Raw genomic sequence first — 20,432 nt, forward strand, 5'->3', positions numbered from 1 at the left:
ATAAAATAGCTGGGTATCGTAGGCAAAGGAAATGAAAAATAATTAACACTTTTAGGTGTTTTGGAAGTTTGGTTTACTCTTTTTGGAAACAGTAATTTTGGATTTCACAGCTGTTCTAGTAAAGATGAGCACTGTATATTACTACTACATTAACTAGTGAAAAGCTTTAAAGCCAGTAAACCAGTGCTGTCTGTGAAATGCAGATCTGCAGGAAAGAAAGGAAGTTTTGGTTTCAGTGTTACTTACCTTTAATCAACAATCTTAAAATCACAGTTCATGTTTTAGAAGTTCATTTCCATACATGTCTTAGTTTTTCAGTATGGCTTTAGTAACTTACAAGTTGTCCAGGGGACTACCATGCTCCTCTTACAGTGCTTCTTTAAATTGTGCTTACTGGAAAAAACTTTGCCTAGACTTGGATATAACTGAGTTTTCTCTTACTCAAGAAGGTTAAGAGTTTTTTTCTGGCTGATGGGGAGGATTGTTTGGCCCTGTCTGCATTTCAAAGGAAAATAAAATTTTCCATTTGATGACTCAGGCTAATTTTCATTTAGAACTCAATAGCTGTAGTTGGTTTTATATGAGGAATCATATAAGGATGATAAACCCTGTAAGGGCATGTTCCCCAAATGTAGTTATAAAGCAGGACTGTTAATCCTGTTTTAGTTTTTGTTGATATGACCTAAACAGTTTGCTTTGGAAGTATTGTCACTCATAGTTACTGACTAGTAACTTTTGACTGCATTGTTAAGTTTTTGAAACTTTTAATAAAGGAAACTGCTTTTCAGTTTCTGTGTTGATTATTAGAATGTGATGATTGAGACAGAATATAAATAAAGCGATATTAAATTAGATTTTACGTGGTATTTTGGGGGTGGTTGTTAGTTCAACAGATTGTAATAATGGCCACGTGTGGTCTTGATTTAAATATTTTTTTTCCTAAAGACCCGGTTTCATATCATTTGGAATAACTAATTATCTTCATGGCATTCTCTCCAGAACTTCTTCAGAAAACATGCCCCTAGTGAGACTGGCCCTCATGGAATCAGCGCAGAGGTGATGGACACATATGTTAAGAGCTGTGGTGAGTTACAGTCTTTAATACTCGAAACATTTATCATAATGCTGATAATCTTGATTATTCTTCACCAGCACCACTTCTGCCTCAAGTCTCAGTGGTATATTTATTGCTAGTGAACTAGAGCTAAGGTAATGTGATATGCTGTTGTTAATTGTGTGGAAATTGTTGCTCTCCAGGAAAAGTACTTATACTGATGTTTACAATTTACTTGTTACAGCTGGTTATTGTGTGATTACTTACATCCTTGGAGTTGGAGATAGACATCTGGATAATCTGTTGCTAACAAAAACAGGTAATTCTTTTTAGCAGTATAATTTTATAGCAACAGTTGTTTAATTTCTAATGTGTTGGTACTTTTTTAGTTGCTTTTCATTGTGAGTATAACCCACTGAGTATTGCAGACTAGATTATATTTTAAAATGTAAGTTATATTGGCTCATTTAAGGTAATATTTGCTCCAGTGTGTAGTAAGAAGATGGTTTCTTAACTAGAGGAAATGAAGGATTTGAAAATAAAGCTACTTCAACTATTGTAATCACTGCTTTGGGATAGAGGGAATTTCAGTTGTTTTCACTGAAAATGAGTTTGTGTGTAGCTGCATGAGCTTCACAAAGTTTTGACAAATAGCATTTCTTATAGGGGAACATATTTTTGAATTTTTGTTTGTCTTATTTTTACTTGCTTGCTTACTTTTGAACTACAGCTTCCCTAGGAGTTCTGGTTGCTCGAATACCTTCATTACGTAGTGGTGGAGAATTAAGAGTTGTGGTTAAGTGTTTATTTATGAAGTGAAACATTTATTGAATGAGAAATGTTTAAAGAAAAAAATGTTACTTGGAAAAAGAGACCTATCCATGTGGAAGGGTTGTTAGTTACAGGTAAGGCTGAAGCATATACTGCTTTTAACCCCAATTGTCTGAAAGAGTAGAAAATTAACAATTGGCCTTGATTAGTGTAGAAGGTTTTGCTCTAAGCTCATGGGGGAACAACTAAAGCAAGTGTATTTTACCTTAGCTGTTTGAAAATATGCAAACAGTCATTTAAAGATTTGTCTTGAGAGGTCTCTCATTTAATTGTGGTGGTGGGTATAAATCTTTCCATAGCAGGCTCTGCTTGCATGCTGAGAGTAGTAACAGCTCAGTGTTTTGTTTTGGGATAATGTGCATCTTAACTGTGTTTTAAGTACAGCACAGTGGATTTACTGGAAGAATTTGGGGAGTACAGCAGAGGGCAGTGCACATCCATCGTACATTCCAAGTTGGAAAACCCATGTTCTGCCACAAACAGAACTTTTGTGAGCTATCAAGAGAAATCCTTATGTTCCACATGTTCCAAGTACAAAAAAGATTTGCCAGCTATGCTTATTTCTTGCTACTGAGAATCCCTTAGGCTTAAGTTGGAAAAAGCTAATTTCATTCTTTTCTCGGAGAATGAATGCTCCAGGTACCTCCTTCAAAATCATACAACTCTATATGCATCCTTTCTTGATGATATTTATTTAATGAATTGAAGGTTTCCAGTAGGGTAAAGAATGCTGGGTACCAGCTGTGGGTTCACGTATTTCTTACATGTCATTACTTTTTTTTTGGCACAACTTTTCATTTTGATGAATGTAGCCACATCTGTTAGAGTCCTTCCAACAGAATTGGTGTATCGTCTTGTAACATACATATGTCTGTGCTTATAATAGGTACAGTATAATTTAAATATTAATCACTAGATACAGAAGTTCATAAAAACATATTGTTTTCTACACATTAGAAATGAGGATTCTTTTTTCATGATATGTCACTTACCTAATGAAATAATTTCTGTTACCTTTCATGACTCTTTTATGCCTATAGTTCTAGAAATAGAGTGGGTTTTTTTGTAGTAGTAGTCTTGAACAAGACATCTGGATTTTCAGGTTTTAAATGCTGTGCCATTTAAAGGACATATGTAGAAGTGTGTTTGGAAGGAGATGCGGAGAATCTTCAGTCAAAACATCCTTATCTATCAGTAATGTTAAAAATTACAAAAAGATTTGAATCAGTTTCATAAATGTGTCTTTGCTGCCAGCCCAGAGGTCACATTATATACTCAGTATTGCATGACAGGGATGCTTATTTTCTCTGAAGACTTCAAACTTTTTACTTCTCATGGAGACAAAGTGCATTTTCAGTTGCTCTATGTTTTAACATCTTGTTTCTAAATCTGTAGCAGATATTACTATAAGTTATAGATAACAAGACACTGTTTTCAGCTGTATGCCCCGGTTTAGGCAACATCAGTGCCTCCTTTTAGGATTACAGACTGATTTATATATTGAAGCTGGCATCTGATTTAACAGCTAACGTTCCTTTTGTTGCTTCGGAAGGAAGATCTGGGTGGTTGTGAAGCTGGATTGTGATGTACGAGGCATAGCATGTTCAGTTAACTTCCACGGAGTATGCACTAGGCTAGTATATTGCAATTATGCCATGCCTTCCCCTGAGAACACTTTGTTCTGCAGTTCTTACGCTCTCTGATTTGATTGTAGAGTCAGGATCTAGGTACTAATAAAATATCCAGATAGGGATGTCTTCATATGGGCAAGGCAGTCAGTACAGTTATAAGGAGAGTTAGAAAGTATTTCAGTTTTCATAGACAGGTGCAATCTTCTGTCCCATTAGAGGTATAATAGTAATTTCAATTTGCTTTATTGACATGCAGAGGTTTCACAAAGGTCCAGACTATGTGTAGATTTTGTAGGATATCCTAGACCTTCAAATCGCTTCCTTGATAGCGCTGCTTATCTATGTGTCTGACCAACTTAATGTCACTCTAGTGATGGCCAGCTTATCTTTCAGTAATATCTGGTCACATGCATGAAAATGCAAGTTCCCAGTATGACTTCCCAAAGTACAGGGTCTTTGACCTGAGCCATACATTGAAATTGCTCTGTAGCAGGAGGAAAAATTGCTATGTGGATAAAATTACGTTATTAATATCTAAGACCAGGCCAAAGACTGGGTGCTCAGAACTTGAAAACCACATTTGCTTTAGGCATCACATGTAAATACATGAAAAAAGTGGGCTGTCTTCTCATTTAATGCTTAGAGGTAGAACTGTGGTCACCAACTGACACCACATTTATTCTTCAGTCTTGATTAGAAAGGGTGGCCAGGAAAGACAGCAAGGACCTGAACCAGATGCATATATGAAATGTATTTCATATGCATGTGTTTGTACTTCCTATGTTTTTCCACTCAGAAAAATCTATCCCAGAGCAGGTCTGAGATGGTAGAAATGGAAAACCTGCAGGATTCAAACATTTACTTTATGTCAGTACTTAGACAAGTACATTGTCAAAAACATTTATTAATGTTGCAAAATACTATAGTATATAAAATACAGTTTTTAAAGATGTTTTTAAATGTTACAGGCCTTGATAGAGGGACATATTTATTTAAAAAAAAAAAAAAAAGAAAAAAACAACAAACCAGTGCATACTTTTGTCCTTTAGATTTCTCTCTGGAATTCCATTTTCTATGGTACTTCTTGCAAAAAGAACATGACCTTTTAGCTTTTGATCTGCTAAAACACTTTCTCTTATAGGCACCTTGAACAGCATTTGTCATCTAGTTATAAATACCAGGCCTATTTTTCCTTATAATATGCCTGAATAGAATGTATTTTGAGAATGGACAGCCTGGGGAAGGGAGGTGAATTATAATGCTTAAGACAAGCTGGGCTCTTACCAGTTACATGGGTAACAGTGTTAAACTTTACCTCCATCTGTTGCTGACTTCAAAACTTGTATCCTGAATAACTTCTTAAAAATTCACATTAATTTCACTGTTGTGTAGTCTTGTGTAGAAAAGTTGTAAGATGCTACTGATGAAAATTATTACAATAAATTAGGCATTCCAATTTTTTCATCATGGCAATGGTCTGTTAGAAAAAGAAAAATTTTGACAGTAACATCAGAATTTGCTGGGAAAGCCAGAAAAACATCCCATTTATCCAGTCATTTTCCTCAGATTAGTTTCTATTCTGTTGCTTCAAATTTAAAATAGGAGTTCAGTTAAAATAATCTCTATATTTTACATTTTTTATATGGGCCAAGTTAAAATAATAGTGGTGCTCGAGGGTTATGAAGAAATAATGAAATTTTGGGATGTTTTGGTTGGTTGGTTTTTTTTGTTCTTCCCCAACAATGCAAATAGAGAAGTTTGAAATAATTTCCTTTTTTACTGTTAAGAGACAATTACCATCAGACCCTGTTTCAATAATTGAATCTAATTTGCTCTGTCCTCTGCATTTTGTTTAAGGTTTTCAGAGTTGTGTCTGGTTTTCAATGGTTTATCCTAGCAAAATGAAACAATTTTTGTGCTGCTGTATAAGAAGTTTCTCGTGTATTAAAATCTAGGTATTAGCAGTGAAAATGATGGACAGGTCACCATCTCCAGCTGCAGTCAGGTGTTACTGGCTATTGCAGGCACCAGGTATCAATTTTTAATCTCTACAGGTCCATGCTTCACTTAATCGAAGATCACTCTCAAGGCTGAAAGGAAGTCAGATGGACTTCGAAATCCCTGATGCTCTGACTTATAGTCAGGGTAACTTCCATGTTTTGTGCCATATCCTGAAATCTCCAGTGGCCTGTCCTCTTTATTCCATATGTTAGAAAAACAGGTGTTTAGTGGAAAAAGGTAGTCAAACTCATAGAAAAAAAGAATTTAAAAAAAAAAAACAAACTCAAAGGTACCCAACAGTATCAGATTTTAGATTTTGAATTAAATAATTTTATACGTGCATGCTGCTAACTCCTGGAAGCTTCTCATCTTCTTCCATGCAGTAAATGACTTGTGTCTTGCTTTTACTACAGTGAAATAGAGAGGGCAAGGTAATTTCTAGTCCACTAGTTTTAATGATGAGATCTGTTTCACCTGTTGTCTTAAGTAACTCCTGGTTTTAGTTTAAATCATGACTGTAACAAACAAAACTCTCACCTCTATAATTTAGCACTCATTTGGGAACAGTAGTAAACCAAAGTAGAGTTTGTCCTGTCAAAGTAGGTTTTGTCTGTAATTTATAGGCATGTCTAAAGATTAGGAGCCCTTTAAATTAAGACATAATGAATCAGAAGAAGTTGGATTGTATTAAAACATGATGGTGTAAGAGAAGTGTGTTATGATGCATGGTATATTGAAGGAAGGACATGTAATTATTTTGTAAAACATCATAGTTCAAAGTCTTTAGAAAAAGTAGTGTTGCACAAAGTTCAAATGAAGGCTGGATTACTGGGAAGATAGGTGATTACTGTATATAAATATCATTATATGAATATCAGCTCTTCAAGGAAGACTGATACAGGTTATGGAGAGACCATCCCTGGGGATACTCAGAAACTTAGCCCTGGTTAAGGCACCTGGCACTGGGTGTTTGCTCAAGCAGGGGTTTGGATCAGATGTCCTCCAGAGCTCCCCTTATTCTTGCAATTGGAGTTATGTTGAATGAACATTGTCACATTCATTAATACAATGTAAGCGGAATACTCAGAGTAACGCCCTGGTATAAATGGCACTTGGCACGATCACTTGAAATACTTGAAAGCCTTTTGTCTCCTTATTAAAAGATTTGAAATCATTGAGTTTATTAACTAGATAAATTTCTTATTTATTAACATAAATAAGAATATAAACATCAGCTATTTTCAGTACAAAATATATAGCAAATTTAATTTGTCCAAAGCAGGCTTGTTCCTCACTTGTTCAGTTACTACTCTGGAAGGTAACACGAGTCTAGTTCCACTGCAGAAATCTCTAGACCTTCAGTGCTCCTACAGGCTGCTCCTGGTGCAACACCTTTGTGCAGGAACCAGGGAGAGCCTTTTGTCCATATTCTGTAGTATGGTGCGCTGGTTTAATTGATCTTCCAGGAGCTGAATTAAAATTGGTCAGGTCTGTGTTTAGTAGACAGGTTTGAAGGGTTTTAAATATATTTATTTAAATGGGAGTTTGTACATACATTTTAAGTCAGCCTAAAAAAACAGCTGAATTTTGAAGTACAGCTAGGAAACCTAAAATGTTAATACAGGATGGCCTCATCTCACTTCTAAGTATCTATCACTTAATTATTGAAATATTTTTGAATGTTTTAGATGTATTTGTTACCAATGTAAATTATTAATTATCATCTTTTATTCCTTATCTCCAGAGCAAACTGAAAAAAAATATTTACTGCTACAAGAGTTACTGTTTTATTCAAAATGTTGTCTCTTGACTCTTCAAGGTGACAGGTTTGAATAAGTGAACAGACAGCAGGTCCCCAAAACTTTTTAGTTAAACATTTTTTCTATCTTAAAGATGGAAGGGTTCTTTATGTGGTTGCTTCAAAAATTTGGTGTACAAAAATGAGCTCTAAAATAATCTCCTGTACCAGACCAGAAGGAATGTATTGAAGGAAGGGGTTTTTTTAATAGCACAGTTAGTTATGCAAAACGTAATGGTTGTGGCATTTATCGGTCAGCAAATATTTTGCCTGTTGTTCAGGGAACTTGTGATCTCTCTTTGAAATTGGACTGTCATGGAGTTTGTTTCTTAGATTGAAGAAGAATGCTTATGACAGATCTCAAAAAGCCTTTTCTATTGATACTAAATTATTGTTCAATGAAACAGTCAAAGACAGGTGATTAGCTGAAAAATATGACTGCTCAATTTTTTTTCCAAGAGCACTGAGAACCTAATCTTATGAAATCTTAAAATGAATACAAATGCTGTAGATTAAAACACCCCTTAGCAAATACACCCCTGTCTATAATGCTGCTCAGTTCCATAATTCTGAAACAAGACTCTATCTTCTGTGCTGTCTGTGTTTGTCTAGATAACAATCATGCTTTTAATTTTCCACCTTCTTGTTTAAAAGATCTTCTGTCCTGTACCTGCATGCATATCTGCAATCTCACCATCTTTTTGTAATGTAGCTGTGGTATGGCTCAAGCCATTGCATAAATTACACATTCCAAATTAAAAATATATTTGCAAAACACATTCAGAGACTTTATTTTGCTTAACATGGACAGTATTTAACTGAGTCAAGATTATTCCTAAAAAAAAAGCTTCCTAAGAATTATGAATTGTTTTACTTTATTTTAGGTTTTTTGAAGTTGCCTGTAAACTAAAGTTTGTTCAGTTGTTCATTTTGCCACTGATAACATCTCATGCGTAGCTCAGTAATATTGATAGGGAACACTCTGAATTCTCCCCCAGTTTATGTGTGAGCATTAAGGTGAGCAGCACAGCAGGCTCTTGATAGGAAGGACAATGGCCTTGAGCATTTGAAGAGAGGAGGCATACAAAAGTTATTGTTAATGCTGAAGAAGTGTTCTAAATGCAGTCATTTGAACTGAGAAGGTAAAGGTAGTGATCAAGTGATGAAATTCATTTTAGTACTGAAAAAGGGTATTACAAACTTTTTGGTGGATTTGAAATCCAGTATCAAATTTGAAGTGGTAGTGATGTTTCTTCAGTATATTTCAAAGCCATGGATAATTTTTCACCCTACTTAAACAACTCAAAAGACTTTGGAAACAGCATTGAAGTTTTCTTTGCAGATCAGTGTGTTTGAAATGTTATTTATAGGGCTATGAGTTGTACTTGCTCTTTGTTATATTAGTTCTATGTTACATTTACCATATTTCATGCCACAGCAATCAAATGTGAAACACACGTTGTACTGCTTTAAGTATTAATATTTAAATTTGCTAACAAATTATAAAAAAGGTGCAAAGAATTAGTAGCATCTATTATGTAAACTGCATTTAGTATCTACTGACCAGTTTCAATATTGATTCAGTCTTTGTGAATATACTCCACATGTTTAAAAATCAAAAAATCAGGAAAACTGATCTTGTTAGTACTCTTAATGAATTTGAAATCAGCTTTGCTTCTTTAAAATCATCATTTCCAGGTAAGAAATATACTGTTATAAAACCTTACAGAAAACTTTCTGGGAGCTGCTCACTATCTTCTTAATGATTATATTTTCCTAAGTTTTGCACCAAGAACTATGTGCAGTGTTTGCCTTTCCTTTTTCTACAGGTAAACTGTTTCACATTGACTTTGGTTATATTTTGGGCCGCGACCCCAAGCCCCTTCCTCCCCCGATGAAGCTGAACAAGGAGATGGTGGAAGGCATGGGAGGCACCCAGAGTGAGCAGTACCAGGAGTTCCGTAAACAGTGCTACACAGCCTTTCTCCACCTACGCAGGTAACAGCAGTAGGTTTATGCCAAAACTCATTAGAGCCACTGTAAAGCAAGAGGGGAGATGAACAAATCAATTGCTGAAATGTTTCTGTTGAAAATTCAAAGCTTGTTTAAATGTGAACACAAGAATTTATATGAAAGAAAGGAATGAAAACATCACAGTGTTGGTGTAATGTAGAGGGTGAATGTAATTGTTCATGATAAAGTCCCCAGTTTTGCTTGTTTAATAACTTAAATAGCTTCATTTCCTAACTCAAGTAAGATATTAAATTATATTTCTTTTTGGGTATTTTTTTGCCCTGAAGCTTCTTTTCCTGTGATTATTGATGATCAAGGAACTGTCATTTTGATTTAAGTCATTACTCACTTGCTGTTTTATCCTCCTCCAGTTTAAATTAGTGATGATCAAATTCTTTGGCTTGAAGATGACAACACATATGCTTAGTTCAGTTCAGCTCCTGTGGGACAAAAATTAGCAACTTGTAGTGACAATCAAGCATGTTAGAAATTTCTTTAAATACCCAGAACTGTGGCAGCTAAAAGCTCTTTACACACTGGTGTCTAAACAGATATTTCTTTTAAATTTGGAATCAGCTTCATTCTTGTGCAGTAACTGTATTACTTATCCATTTACTTTCTGAGCAAAGTAGCTCATTTTTGTTCTGTTTGAGCAGAGCACAGGTAAAGACTCCTGGTCTGTCCAGGGATTTGATTTAGCACATCTTCAATGAAGAGGAAAGATTTTCATTTTAATATCAAAGATTGCCTAATGGAAGCCCTCAAATATGTGTAAGAAATTGGTAATATGGTAAGCTTATGTGAAAAGTACCTGGAATATGGAAATCAGCCAGTGATAGAAATAAAATGCTTCATGTAGTTCTTCAGTTGATAAAAGGAGGAAGACTAAGTAGTTGATCTAGAAATTGACATTATTAATGGGTTAAAAAGCCATTCAACAATTTTGAAAAACAGTGGCATGTTATCAGCAAGCAGTATTTATGGCTTCAGAGAACAGTCCAACTTCTGAACTGTGCTTAAAGCTTCTCAATGCTGTATTTCTTATTTGTCATATACTTGAGTTGTTTTTATTATTTTATTATTTATACCTAGCTGTTTCAGTGGAAAGGTCTGTTGTGTCTGTGAAAGATTATTCATTGAATTAATTTATGTAATGATTTGCTACAAAGATCATCATTGAATGTGTAGTATAGTGGTAATTCGGGTACGCAACTAAACTGTAAATCAAGATGGTTTCATTCTTAATGTCTGGAATTGTAATTGTAATTATAGTATTGCCGATATTTGCTCATTTTGTTGGAAAATACTTTTAACTGGTTCTGGATAAATATCCTTAAGGCTTTCAAAAACAATACTGTATGATAATATTAGAATTATTGTAACAATTACTTTAAGCAGCTAGAACTAAAATTAGTTAAAATTACTTGTTAAAAAGGAATAATTGGATGTGGAACATTTTAGTTCTAGCAGTTCTGCATATTGACAGAAACCCACTCACAGACATCTGGCCAAGTAATGTGAAATCAAAGCCTCTGATAGCTAAGACAAAATGCTAACTTTGTCATCTCCATCAGATTGTGCTTTATTTTAGTTGTTTATTTCCCTGGGGAATAACTGGTTCTCTACATATTTCAAGTATCATATTAAGTATCTTCAGGATTCCTGGTGGAATGGATGTTGCATAATGGGGAAAAAAAAAAAAAAGAATTTTAAAGTTACAAGTGAAAGAATAGCTTTGTCCATTGTTTCTGGTTATAAGCAGTTTGGCAGATGATAATCATTGTAGGTTCTTTAGTTAGTTTGGAGGATTTTCTTGGGGAGTAGGAATAAGGAAATGCTTTCTGCTTTTATGAGCAACAGTAATCAGCCGTGTGTGTTTGTCAGCAGTGCTGTAGTGAAGGAGCAGCTGCCGCATTCTGAATGTGTTGCAGGGCAAATTGTGGCTGTCAGCAGGACTTGCATCTTCACTTGGGCTGCAGCAGCCTTTTATGCTTTTGTTATGCATGTTGAACCTGTTTAAAGATGTTTAAATCCTTCTACATGTCAGCATTTCCTTTCCACCAAGAATTTCCCACTTAGACATCTTCAGCAGGTTCTATAGTAACACAAAATGGATCATCTGTCCCACCTCCCTGCTCAAGGAGGGTCATCCCAGAGCACATTGCACAGGGTTATGTTCAGAATTGCCAGGAAAACTGATCCACCAACACCAGAGGTTTATGTCCAAAAAGGAGACAGAGGAGTCCTTTTAATTTATTCGAATAAAGGGAGAGGCCATGGGGCATTCCCCTGGGGTCTCTCAAATTTTTGGAGGATGCAGCCTCCTTTTTATCCTAATTTCCTGGATGCATGTCCCTTCTCTCTTTCCCCATAGGCTGAGGTACTTGAGAGGTACAGGCTTCCCGGGACACCTGATACCTAAAATTCCCATCTAATGTATTACTCTCCCTCTTAATTTTTAATTCTTATGGAATTTATGGTGTTTCCCCATTGTCTCTTTCGTCTTTCAATATCCAATTCCATTTATCAGCAAACATACAGTTTGTTTGTAAAGGCAAATATCTTTTCTTCCACTCATTGATCAGCGGATTCCTTCCCATTGTTTCTTTTATCTCTCAGCACTAGTTGTATTTACCAGCAGACCCACAGCTTGTTTGTAAAGACAAATCCATCATTCCTCTCAGAATGTTTTGGAATATCTCCACTGAGGGAGACTCTACACCCTCTCTGGGCAATCTGTGGCAGCAAAGAATTCAGTCAGAGCATTTCGGAATTTTTTTCCTGAGTGAGGCTCTAGACTGCTTCGTTCCTTCCAAGTAAAGGTTTCCCCTGCATTAGTCCTGTGAGAAGCTTGCTATTTAGTTTGAGTTACAGGCCATAGTAAGGGCAAAGGAGTAGGAGGTAAGTAGGAGTAGGGACAGAAGCTGTAGTTTGGGCTGAGAGTTTTTTGTCTGTAGAGGTGGGGTAGTCTGGCTGGCTGGAGCAGTTTTTCCTCAGATTGTTCTCATTTTAGTGACTGAGGGTGCTGTCCAGATGTGAATGGAAACACTATACGCAACAAGTGGAAAGCTTGGTGATGGCTGTTGGGAAGTGCTGCTTCTTTGGAAAGGTTGTAGTTAGGCAGTGCAGGGTCTGGATAGTGTTCTAAAAGCTGGGATTAGATGGTGAAGAGAGAAAGTGAAGCTGGGTGAGATCAGGTCCATATTCACTGAGTTTGGACTGCGAGGAAATACTTGGGAAGAATAAATGCTGTAATTTATTATAGGAAACTGTGATTTGACAATGATGTGGGAGTATTCATGCTATTGAGAAGAGAATTGAGTTGTGGGGGATCCCATGTGCTACTGAAAGAAAGGTAGTGTCCTTAAGGCATTTTAAACCTAGGAATTTAGAGTTGGACCAGGTAAGCAGGGCCTTAGTTTTGTACTGCAGATAACTGTATACCTTCCTGTCCTTGTCTTTATAGTGGATGTTTATAGCTTCAAATTTGGTAGAGTGTTGCAAAGTCAACACTCTAAATATTTGATTGGTTTAGAACATCTATATGCAAAGGGTCTGGTAAATATTGAAAACATAAATAAAGGAATGCTTAGGATCAAGCAGGTATTTGAGATGTTAACTACTTGAAAACAAAAGTTGCTGTTCTCAGAAAACATAGCAATGAGAATTTCACCTTTTGTCTGATGTGTGTTTTTTCCTTGATATATGAAACCTCTTCTATGTAGAAGTAGAGTTTTTTTTGTTGAATTTCTTTAATAGTACTTCATGTTCAAACCAGAAGTTAATCAACCTTCAGTGTAGCTCAGTCTTTATTTATTTTGTGAGCTAATTTGTACTGAGTTTGAAGAAAGCAAAGAATGATGTCAGAAAGATTCAGGTTTCAGTTTAAGTCCTTCATTGAACCTCCTTAAAACTAAGAAAGCCTGGCTCAGAGTTTGTTCTGGCTGTGGATGTATGTCAGCTGTTCCAGACACCTTTGTAATGTAAATGTCAAAGATGACTGATATCCCTTGTTTGACAAAGGTGTTTGTTTTTTTACAAGTCAGGCTCCAAACTCAGGTGATTCAGCAAAATCTCTCTTAGATGAGTTTGGGCTGTCAATTGCCCAGCTATAAAACCTCATGGCATATTTGCCAAAGATGTTGCTTGTAAGAAAGATGGCAGTTGATGACTCAGTTATGGAAATGTTGGGGTGAGGGGCAGAGGACAGACCTGCAGATAGTATAGTGAGCAATTCTTCCTTAATATTTAGGGATTTTTCCACTCCATACTCCCCCCCCGATTACCTTCTCTATTTTTTTGGGGTTTTTTTTTGTTCTGTTTTGGTTTTTGGGGTTTTTTTTGTTGTTTTTTTTGTTTGTTTGTTTTTTGTTTCTTAGATTTTTTTTTTAAATGAGTTTCTTCCAGTGGTCTTATTCTTCAAGAATCAGAAGACTTCATTGTATGGAACAGAACCACATCTTAACTGACATCTATCAACGATGCCTAGACCTTTAAAATCTTTTTTTACAAGCCTCCATCACATAAATAGCTCCAATAACCTCTAGTGCTTATAAGTTCTTATGCTCTATGTGGTTGAAGAGCAGAAGGGACTCTGAGACTTTGGATTCTGTGTCAGTTTGAAGGGAAAACTACTGACAGAAGGTACCACTAACCTAGGAAAATACTTGAGAGCAAATACCTGTAACATTTAAGCATGTTTAAAAAGAAACTTGCTAGTTCCAGGCAAGTAGAAGAAAAATTCATTAAAATCTGTGATGTCTGTTCCTAGCAGCAGAGCAACCTGACTGCCAGATTTCTTAGCCAGATCTGAAACAAAATGATAGAGTTAACTTCTTTTCTTTTAATTTATCATAAAAGTAATTTTCCTGACTCCAGCTCCCCACCCCTTGGGGGGAAGTGAAGTAAAACTGCTGCAAGAAATGAGGCACTGAAGATTTCTAGATTTCTAAAATTAAACAGTTGATTTTAATGCTTTTCTTACAATGTCTTAAAACTTATATTGGAATGTTAGGTAGTGTTTCCAGATAATAATAAAGTGTCAAGAATTTGTGCTGGAATTAAGTTTTTCTAGAGAGATGTCTTTTTGAGCAATATCTACTTTATAAAATACAGCTACGAAGCAGACCTTTTGTTTATTTGAAATATTTTGAACTCCTTGAAATTGTATATATAGCTGATACATATTCGACAACTCCCTAATAAACAAGTTTTCCTGCTAAGAATTCACTTTCTATCATCAGTGAAGCTCCAGGTTCTCTTAGCAAAGCAATATTTCAAATGGTGAAGTCAGTAACATATTTTGTGTCTTAAAGGAAAGCAGATCTTTTTGCAGAGGAAGCGGAGTTTCAGTTTGTGTTGAATAGCTTGAAACTTATCCTTTGAAAAAGAAACCGACAGCTAATTTTCTGCAAGGGCAAGATGGTGTTCTTTAACACAAATAGTCATGAATGCTTCCAACACCATTTTAAAGCTGAAAACTGTTCTCTGATTTGTCTCTTTTAATGGTTATAGATGACATTTGTACTTCTTAAGTGTACTGTGCTACCACTATTACTGGAGCTTAACTGAGCAACTGAAGACTTGAATCTGGTTAAATATTTAACTCATTAAGTCAAAAACCCTTGCAGTGATTTGAAGAATAATTTTTTGTACTTATGAAGACTTCATCTGAATATATATCATGCTGCCATATCACTTCTTAATAAAAAATAACCTTTGAATCAGTACTCTAGCATGTTTATCCTACCAGAGGTAGAAAATGGCATTAAAACTTAAAATATATTAAAATTTATATTTGGTGTGTCTCTGAGTAAATGTTCTGACAATATTGGAAAGTTGTAACAAAATCAGAGCATTTTATTTACATTTTTGTCAGTTTGAGGGATTTTGAAGGTTAAACTTTGATAGTTAATATCAGTATCTTGTGTTCTTCAATATAAATGCTTTCAATTAGTATTAAAAATGAATCTTTGAAGCATTGAAAGTTCTTCATAAGATGATGATGATTTCTTAAATTAAGTTGTTTACAAAATGTCTTCTGTACAATTTACAAAGTGTTTTAATAGTTTGTTCTTCTGCTTAGGTATTCCAACTTGATCTTGAATTTATTCTCACTCATGGTGGATGCAAACATTCCAGATATTGCTCTTGAACCTGACAAGACTGTAAAAAAGGTAATTGTGGAGCTTTCATTGTCTTTCAGTAACCCAGGGGCATCTCATTATGAAATTTTCAGTCACTTGTGATGATGACTTATTTGTCTCTCACCTGAAAATACTTGCTTCATTTTATAAGCTTTGAGCAGTTTCTAGAATCATTAAAGATAGGAGAGTGTACTTGGAGAGCACTTAGCACATGTGCCCATGAATACAGAATGGCTTCTTATCATCCATGCAACTCTGCCCTAGCACTGTTTCGCTGGGTATTTTAGCTAAAAACAGTGTTTCCACCTTCCATCAAACTTAGGAGAAGTGAAGCAGTCAGCACTAACTGTGATCATGAAATCTAATCATGAAAGATTGTTCTATCTAGTCTAGAAACCTTTAAATCTTGGATGGTTTTATAAAACCAGTCTTCTTTTAGTTATAAAACTAGTCTATTGAAGATTTAAAACCAGTAGGCTATATCAGTAGGTATATCTTCATCAACAAGAAATTTTTGTTCATTGTGAAGGCAGACCTGTGTCCCATAATTCTAACTTTATCCTTTATACCAGCTTAAGTCATTTGTTGGAGAAGATGAAACAGGGAAACCTTATAAATATGATTGTTTAGCAAAAGATTCTGAAAATATGAAACCTATAATCGAAATAGAAATGAAAACTAGCTTTGAGCTATAGGGTACCGAGTGTTAGTTACTATATAACCAAAGAACAATAGCCTAGCCAGCTGAAGGAGAATCCCTATTGACTGAACAATACCCAAATGCTGACAGTGAATCCAAAGGTGGAAGCAGCAAGAGAAGAATTTGAAGAGTAGCTTTTAGAGTTTAAAATGTAACACTGTATGGTAATGTAGTAATTATTATAGGCTATATGTAAATTCTATAGAATGTGTGTCATGTACTGGTTGGTTACTAGGAATTAGAATATTCACCATAGAAAAAGATATTGTAACGAGAACTTTGATCTCCTAATTTCTCCCCTCTTGCCCCTCTCTCTCTACCCCCTTAATTGCCAACTGCTCTCATGCTCTCGGCCCCCTCTTTCCACTCTCTCTCCCTGTTTGAGCACATTTATGCTGTGGCTGGCAGCGTAAATGGATCTCTTCCACCTTCTACTTAAATAATAAACTCCTTATCCCAAGAGCAGCCTGGCTTAGAGAAGTCTCCACTGTGAACCTGTTTCACTCCTACAGTCATTCTTATCCATTGGGTGTTTGAGCAGTAGTTGACATGAAAAATGCTGGATACATCTCCATCTAGATTTCATTACGCTTACATTTTAGACAAATGTTGGGGTTTTTATAACCTGATTTATAGTGAAGGACTCTCTTTTAATTCCCCAAAAGACTTTGTGGAGCCTGTATTTCCAATGGAAATAAGTTTAGTGTAATTTCTATTCGAACAGTGGGTTGCCTCTTAGGCTATTCTTCACTGTTTTCAATAAGCTTTGATAGCAGAGATTCAGAATTTTATCTTCATGGATCCAAGCATTTCTATTTAGAGCTTCCTGGTTTCAAATCAATACAAAGAGTTCTTGCAGCTGTTCAGTTTCATATTCAGGAAGCTAAGCTAATCACAAGTACTGTGTTTCATGGTAAAGATGACAATCTTCCCTCCACTCAGCTGTTTTCCTGATAAAATGACAGCAAATTATTTCTTCTTATCAGTACTTTAACCTCACCTCTGTCCCTAATGCCCTACAGATTGAGTAGGTGGCTTACATAGAATATGGGAGATAAAAGACTAAAGTAGGCAACTGGAATGGTTCAGTACCTGCCAAGTTCTGGAAGTAACTACACTTCTGTAGAGGCGTCTTCTTTTCAAGGAAGAGACCTTCCAAACAGTATGCAAGCCCTATCTTAAGAATTTCATCTTTATGAAGAGGATGCATTTGGCTCTGCCTACCCATTGGAAACATGAGTTACACAGTAAGGAGGGGGTATTTCTTTTAGATAGTAAAGTCTACTAATAAATGCACCATAAATCCTAGTAAATTTGAAATATGCATCAACAGGTAGAGCACGGGTTAATTTGGGGCAAGTTTGTGCTTGATGCTGAAACAGTCATCAGGAACTGAAACCAGTGGTTTCATTGAACTTAAGAAGTGCTGGTTCTTTAATGTTTGCACCAATAAGTTTGAGACTTACGACACATTTTAATCTTACTCATTACTGGTCCTTACAGGGTTCCCTGTCATTAGATCACAAGAATCCCAGAATGGCTTAGGCTGGAAGGGATGTTAAAGATGATCTCATTCCATCCCCCTGCCTTGGGCCACTTCCACTAGGCCAGGTTGATTTTGTGACAGTGTTGTTCATCCTTGCCGTGAATGTGTTCTTGTCAGCTCTAATATTTTTTACAAAGAGTCTTCTGCTGCTTGCTGCTAATTAACATGCAATACCCTTGTTTCTTATTAGTATCTTGGCATTGCATTTTATGGTGGAAAACTCACTAGAAATGCTGTCCAAGGGTATATGCTTTCACTAATTCATGATAATAGGATGTTGGGTTCTGTAAAATACTTGTAAAGGATGGTTTTAATATAGCAATAATTGTGTATTTCAGACACTTGTAAAACTCCTTTTTGCTCTCTGTAACTTTCCAATATAGTTTTATTGACTTAACAAATCAAAATACAGGATTGAAAGCTAGAAGGTCTTTTCTACAACTGAGAAGTATGTTACAGTTCAATACCCAATTATGTACAATAATTAAAATTTGAGATTATGTAAAGCCTGAAAGTACTGCATACATTTGGAGATCATGGAAAGCAGCAAAATCTAAAAGAAAATTCAGAACCACAGAGTATTCTGGGTTGCAAAAGATCCAAAAAGACCAAAAAGGATCATCAAGTCCAGCTCTTAAGTGAGTCCATGTGGGTTCAAACCCAAACATGGTGTTACCTGTGCATGCTCAGACCACCTGAATTCTGAATTAGATCCATGTGTGGTTACTTCTAAAGCCCATTACAAAATGGAAATATCAGTGCTTTCATTGCATGAAAAGAAAACGAGCTGTGTTGTTACATGACAGATACAATGTTAGATCAAATGCACACTTTAGTTATTGGGATCCTGAGCTCTGACAGTGCTGCAGCTTGGTAGACTTTGACTTTTACTGGGGAATTCCAGGCTGTCCATTCACAGAGGCTTTAAAATGTGAAAACAATTAGAACTGAAGCAGTAAGGCAAGTGTTTCTGATAAGGAATGCAAATCACTCAGGGAGGGAAAGATCCTACTTCCGCAGGTTCTTCTAAGTTAGAGTGTGCTTGTTCCTTCAGAAAACAAAGCCTGCACATTAAAGTATTGTCAGGAAGATAGCCAAATTGTTCAACTCTCTCAAGTTTTGTTTTTTGGTGTTTTGTTTTTTTTTGTTGTTGTTTTTTTTGTGGTTTTGTTTTTGTTTTGGTTTTATTGCTTGTTTCTCTTACTGACATCTCAGCTATTTCTGACTCTTGTTGACAGTTTGGTCTTTTTGGTTCAAAGTTATCCTTTAAATATACTCCTTAAATTTCTGTAAAAATAATACATCATCCTGGAATCCCTAAAGAGTGGGTAAGCAGAGGAGCCTTTCATAAAGCAGTTGTTGGTATTATGATCTGCTGGACGCTTATGACAATATTCAAAGCTCCTGTGAAAGTAATTGTTTTCTTTACTTCTGTTTTTCATTTTATTGTTTTACTTTAAAAAAAGATAAACCACAAAATACCTTTAAATGGGCTAGTATCAAAATCATCTAAACCTGTTATATAACAGTGAATAGATCATTGTTGTTTGGGTTTTTTTTTTAAATAATGTGCTAGAAAAGTTGTTTGGGGTATTAAATACCCATTAGCCCATCTGAAATCAGTTATAAGCTTTGTTAGAGCTAATAAAAAAAGGGACAAGGTGCCTTGCCTCTCTTGGGGTGAGTGGCAATTTGATTCAGTCATTTAACAAGGTAATACTGTACCTTGTTGTAGAAAAATTGAATAAATGCTTTCAGCATCTCAATTGATTTTTATTTTTTCCTTAAAGCTTTAACAAAAAATCCATATATATTTCAACAGACTCAAATTAGGTGAAGATCCATTTTGGACTGACCTGCAAAATCAAATTACCTTTGATATGTGAGACAAGTCAATAGCCACTTTCACAGAAGACAAAGGTAGAGATTTACAAATGTTTTTGTATTTAAGAAGGTGTCCTGGTGAAGAGTAGGGGTGAAGTTCATAGCCAGCATTTTCCTCATTGGGGCTGTAGTGGCAACACTTATGCTCACTTACCTGTAGAGCCCTTCTTTTGCATTAAGGGCCTGAAGCAAGTCAGGCTTTGGGCTTACAGGCCACATGATAGGTTAGCTTTATCTAAATTTGAAGATTAATCAGAATACTAGTTTGATGATTAAACTGCAAGGAGAGTAATTTCCTTTTTTGTAAAACAAAAGAATGCTTACTGAAGTAGTATATATATTATATATCTTATAATGCATATTGAAATATTACACTGCAATTATTTTGTCAAACAATTTGTTTGGCATAAAGATCTTCGACTGGAACTTTTCAGTAGGTGTAGCAATACTGCTGTTTTGAAGTAGGCATGAATTATTCTAAAGGTTATTGCTAAAGAATTACTTTTCTTTAATGGCCACAATTTTGCTTCCTCATAGTGAAAGCATTGCAATGTTAGACAGTAGCTGAACTCCCAGTCTAAACTTTGTCTTCACAAAGGGATATCCGGTGCCACCAGTGGGCAGGAAGGGATTTGCAGGATGTGTCTGCCTGCTGGTTACAGAAAGGTGTAAAAACTGCATTCAGAAATAATTTTTGTGTTTCAGTCTCCTAAACTTTCAGCAAATAATCTACAGCAGTCTAAGACCCAGAATGAAGGTTTGATTTTAGTAATCATGCGCATATTCTAAATAAAAATAAAATTTGCATCTACTATATGGTAATGATGG

General features: G+C 35.6%; 1 protein-coding gene across 6 annotated transcripts in view; it reads left to right on the plus strand.

Moving 5' to 3' along the window:
- The window catches only part of PIK3C3 (phosphatidylinositol 3-kinase catalytic subunit type 3), a 68,111-nt gene that overhangs the window by 34,032 nt on the left and 13,647 nt on the right, over positions 1–20,432 (plus strand). For 4 of the 6 annotated variants that reach the window (XR_015280989.1, XR_015280991.1, XR_015280992.1 and 1 more), the window contains 5 exons: positions 1,000–1,084; positions 1,299–1,373; positions 9,145–9,313; positions 15,414–15,504; positions 19,543–19,640. Coding sequence is in view for 2 of the 6 variants with exons in the window: in XM_086869194.1 (XP_086725320.1) it covers positions 1,000–1,084; positions 1,299–1,373; positions 9,145–9,313; positions 15,414–15,504 (420 nt within the window). In the remaining 4 variants the exon portion in view is untranslated. The remainder of the gene's footprint in view (positions 1–999; positions 1,085–1,298; positions 1,374–9,144; positions 9,314–15,413; positions 15,505–19,542; positions 19,641–20,432) is intronic. The other 2 variants (XM_086869194.1, XM_086869193.1) reach the window with 1 other exon arrangement.

The sequence above is a fragment of the Cyanistes caeruleus genome, chromosome Z, assembly GCF_971803275.1.
Source record: "Cyanistes caeruleus chromosome Z, bCyaCae1.hap1.1, whole genome shotgun sequence".
Taxonomy (NCBI): Eukaryota; Metazoa; Chordata; class Aves; order Passeriformes; family Paridae; genus Cyanistes; species Cyanistes caeruleus.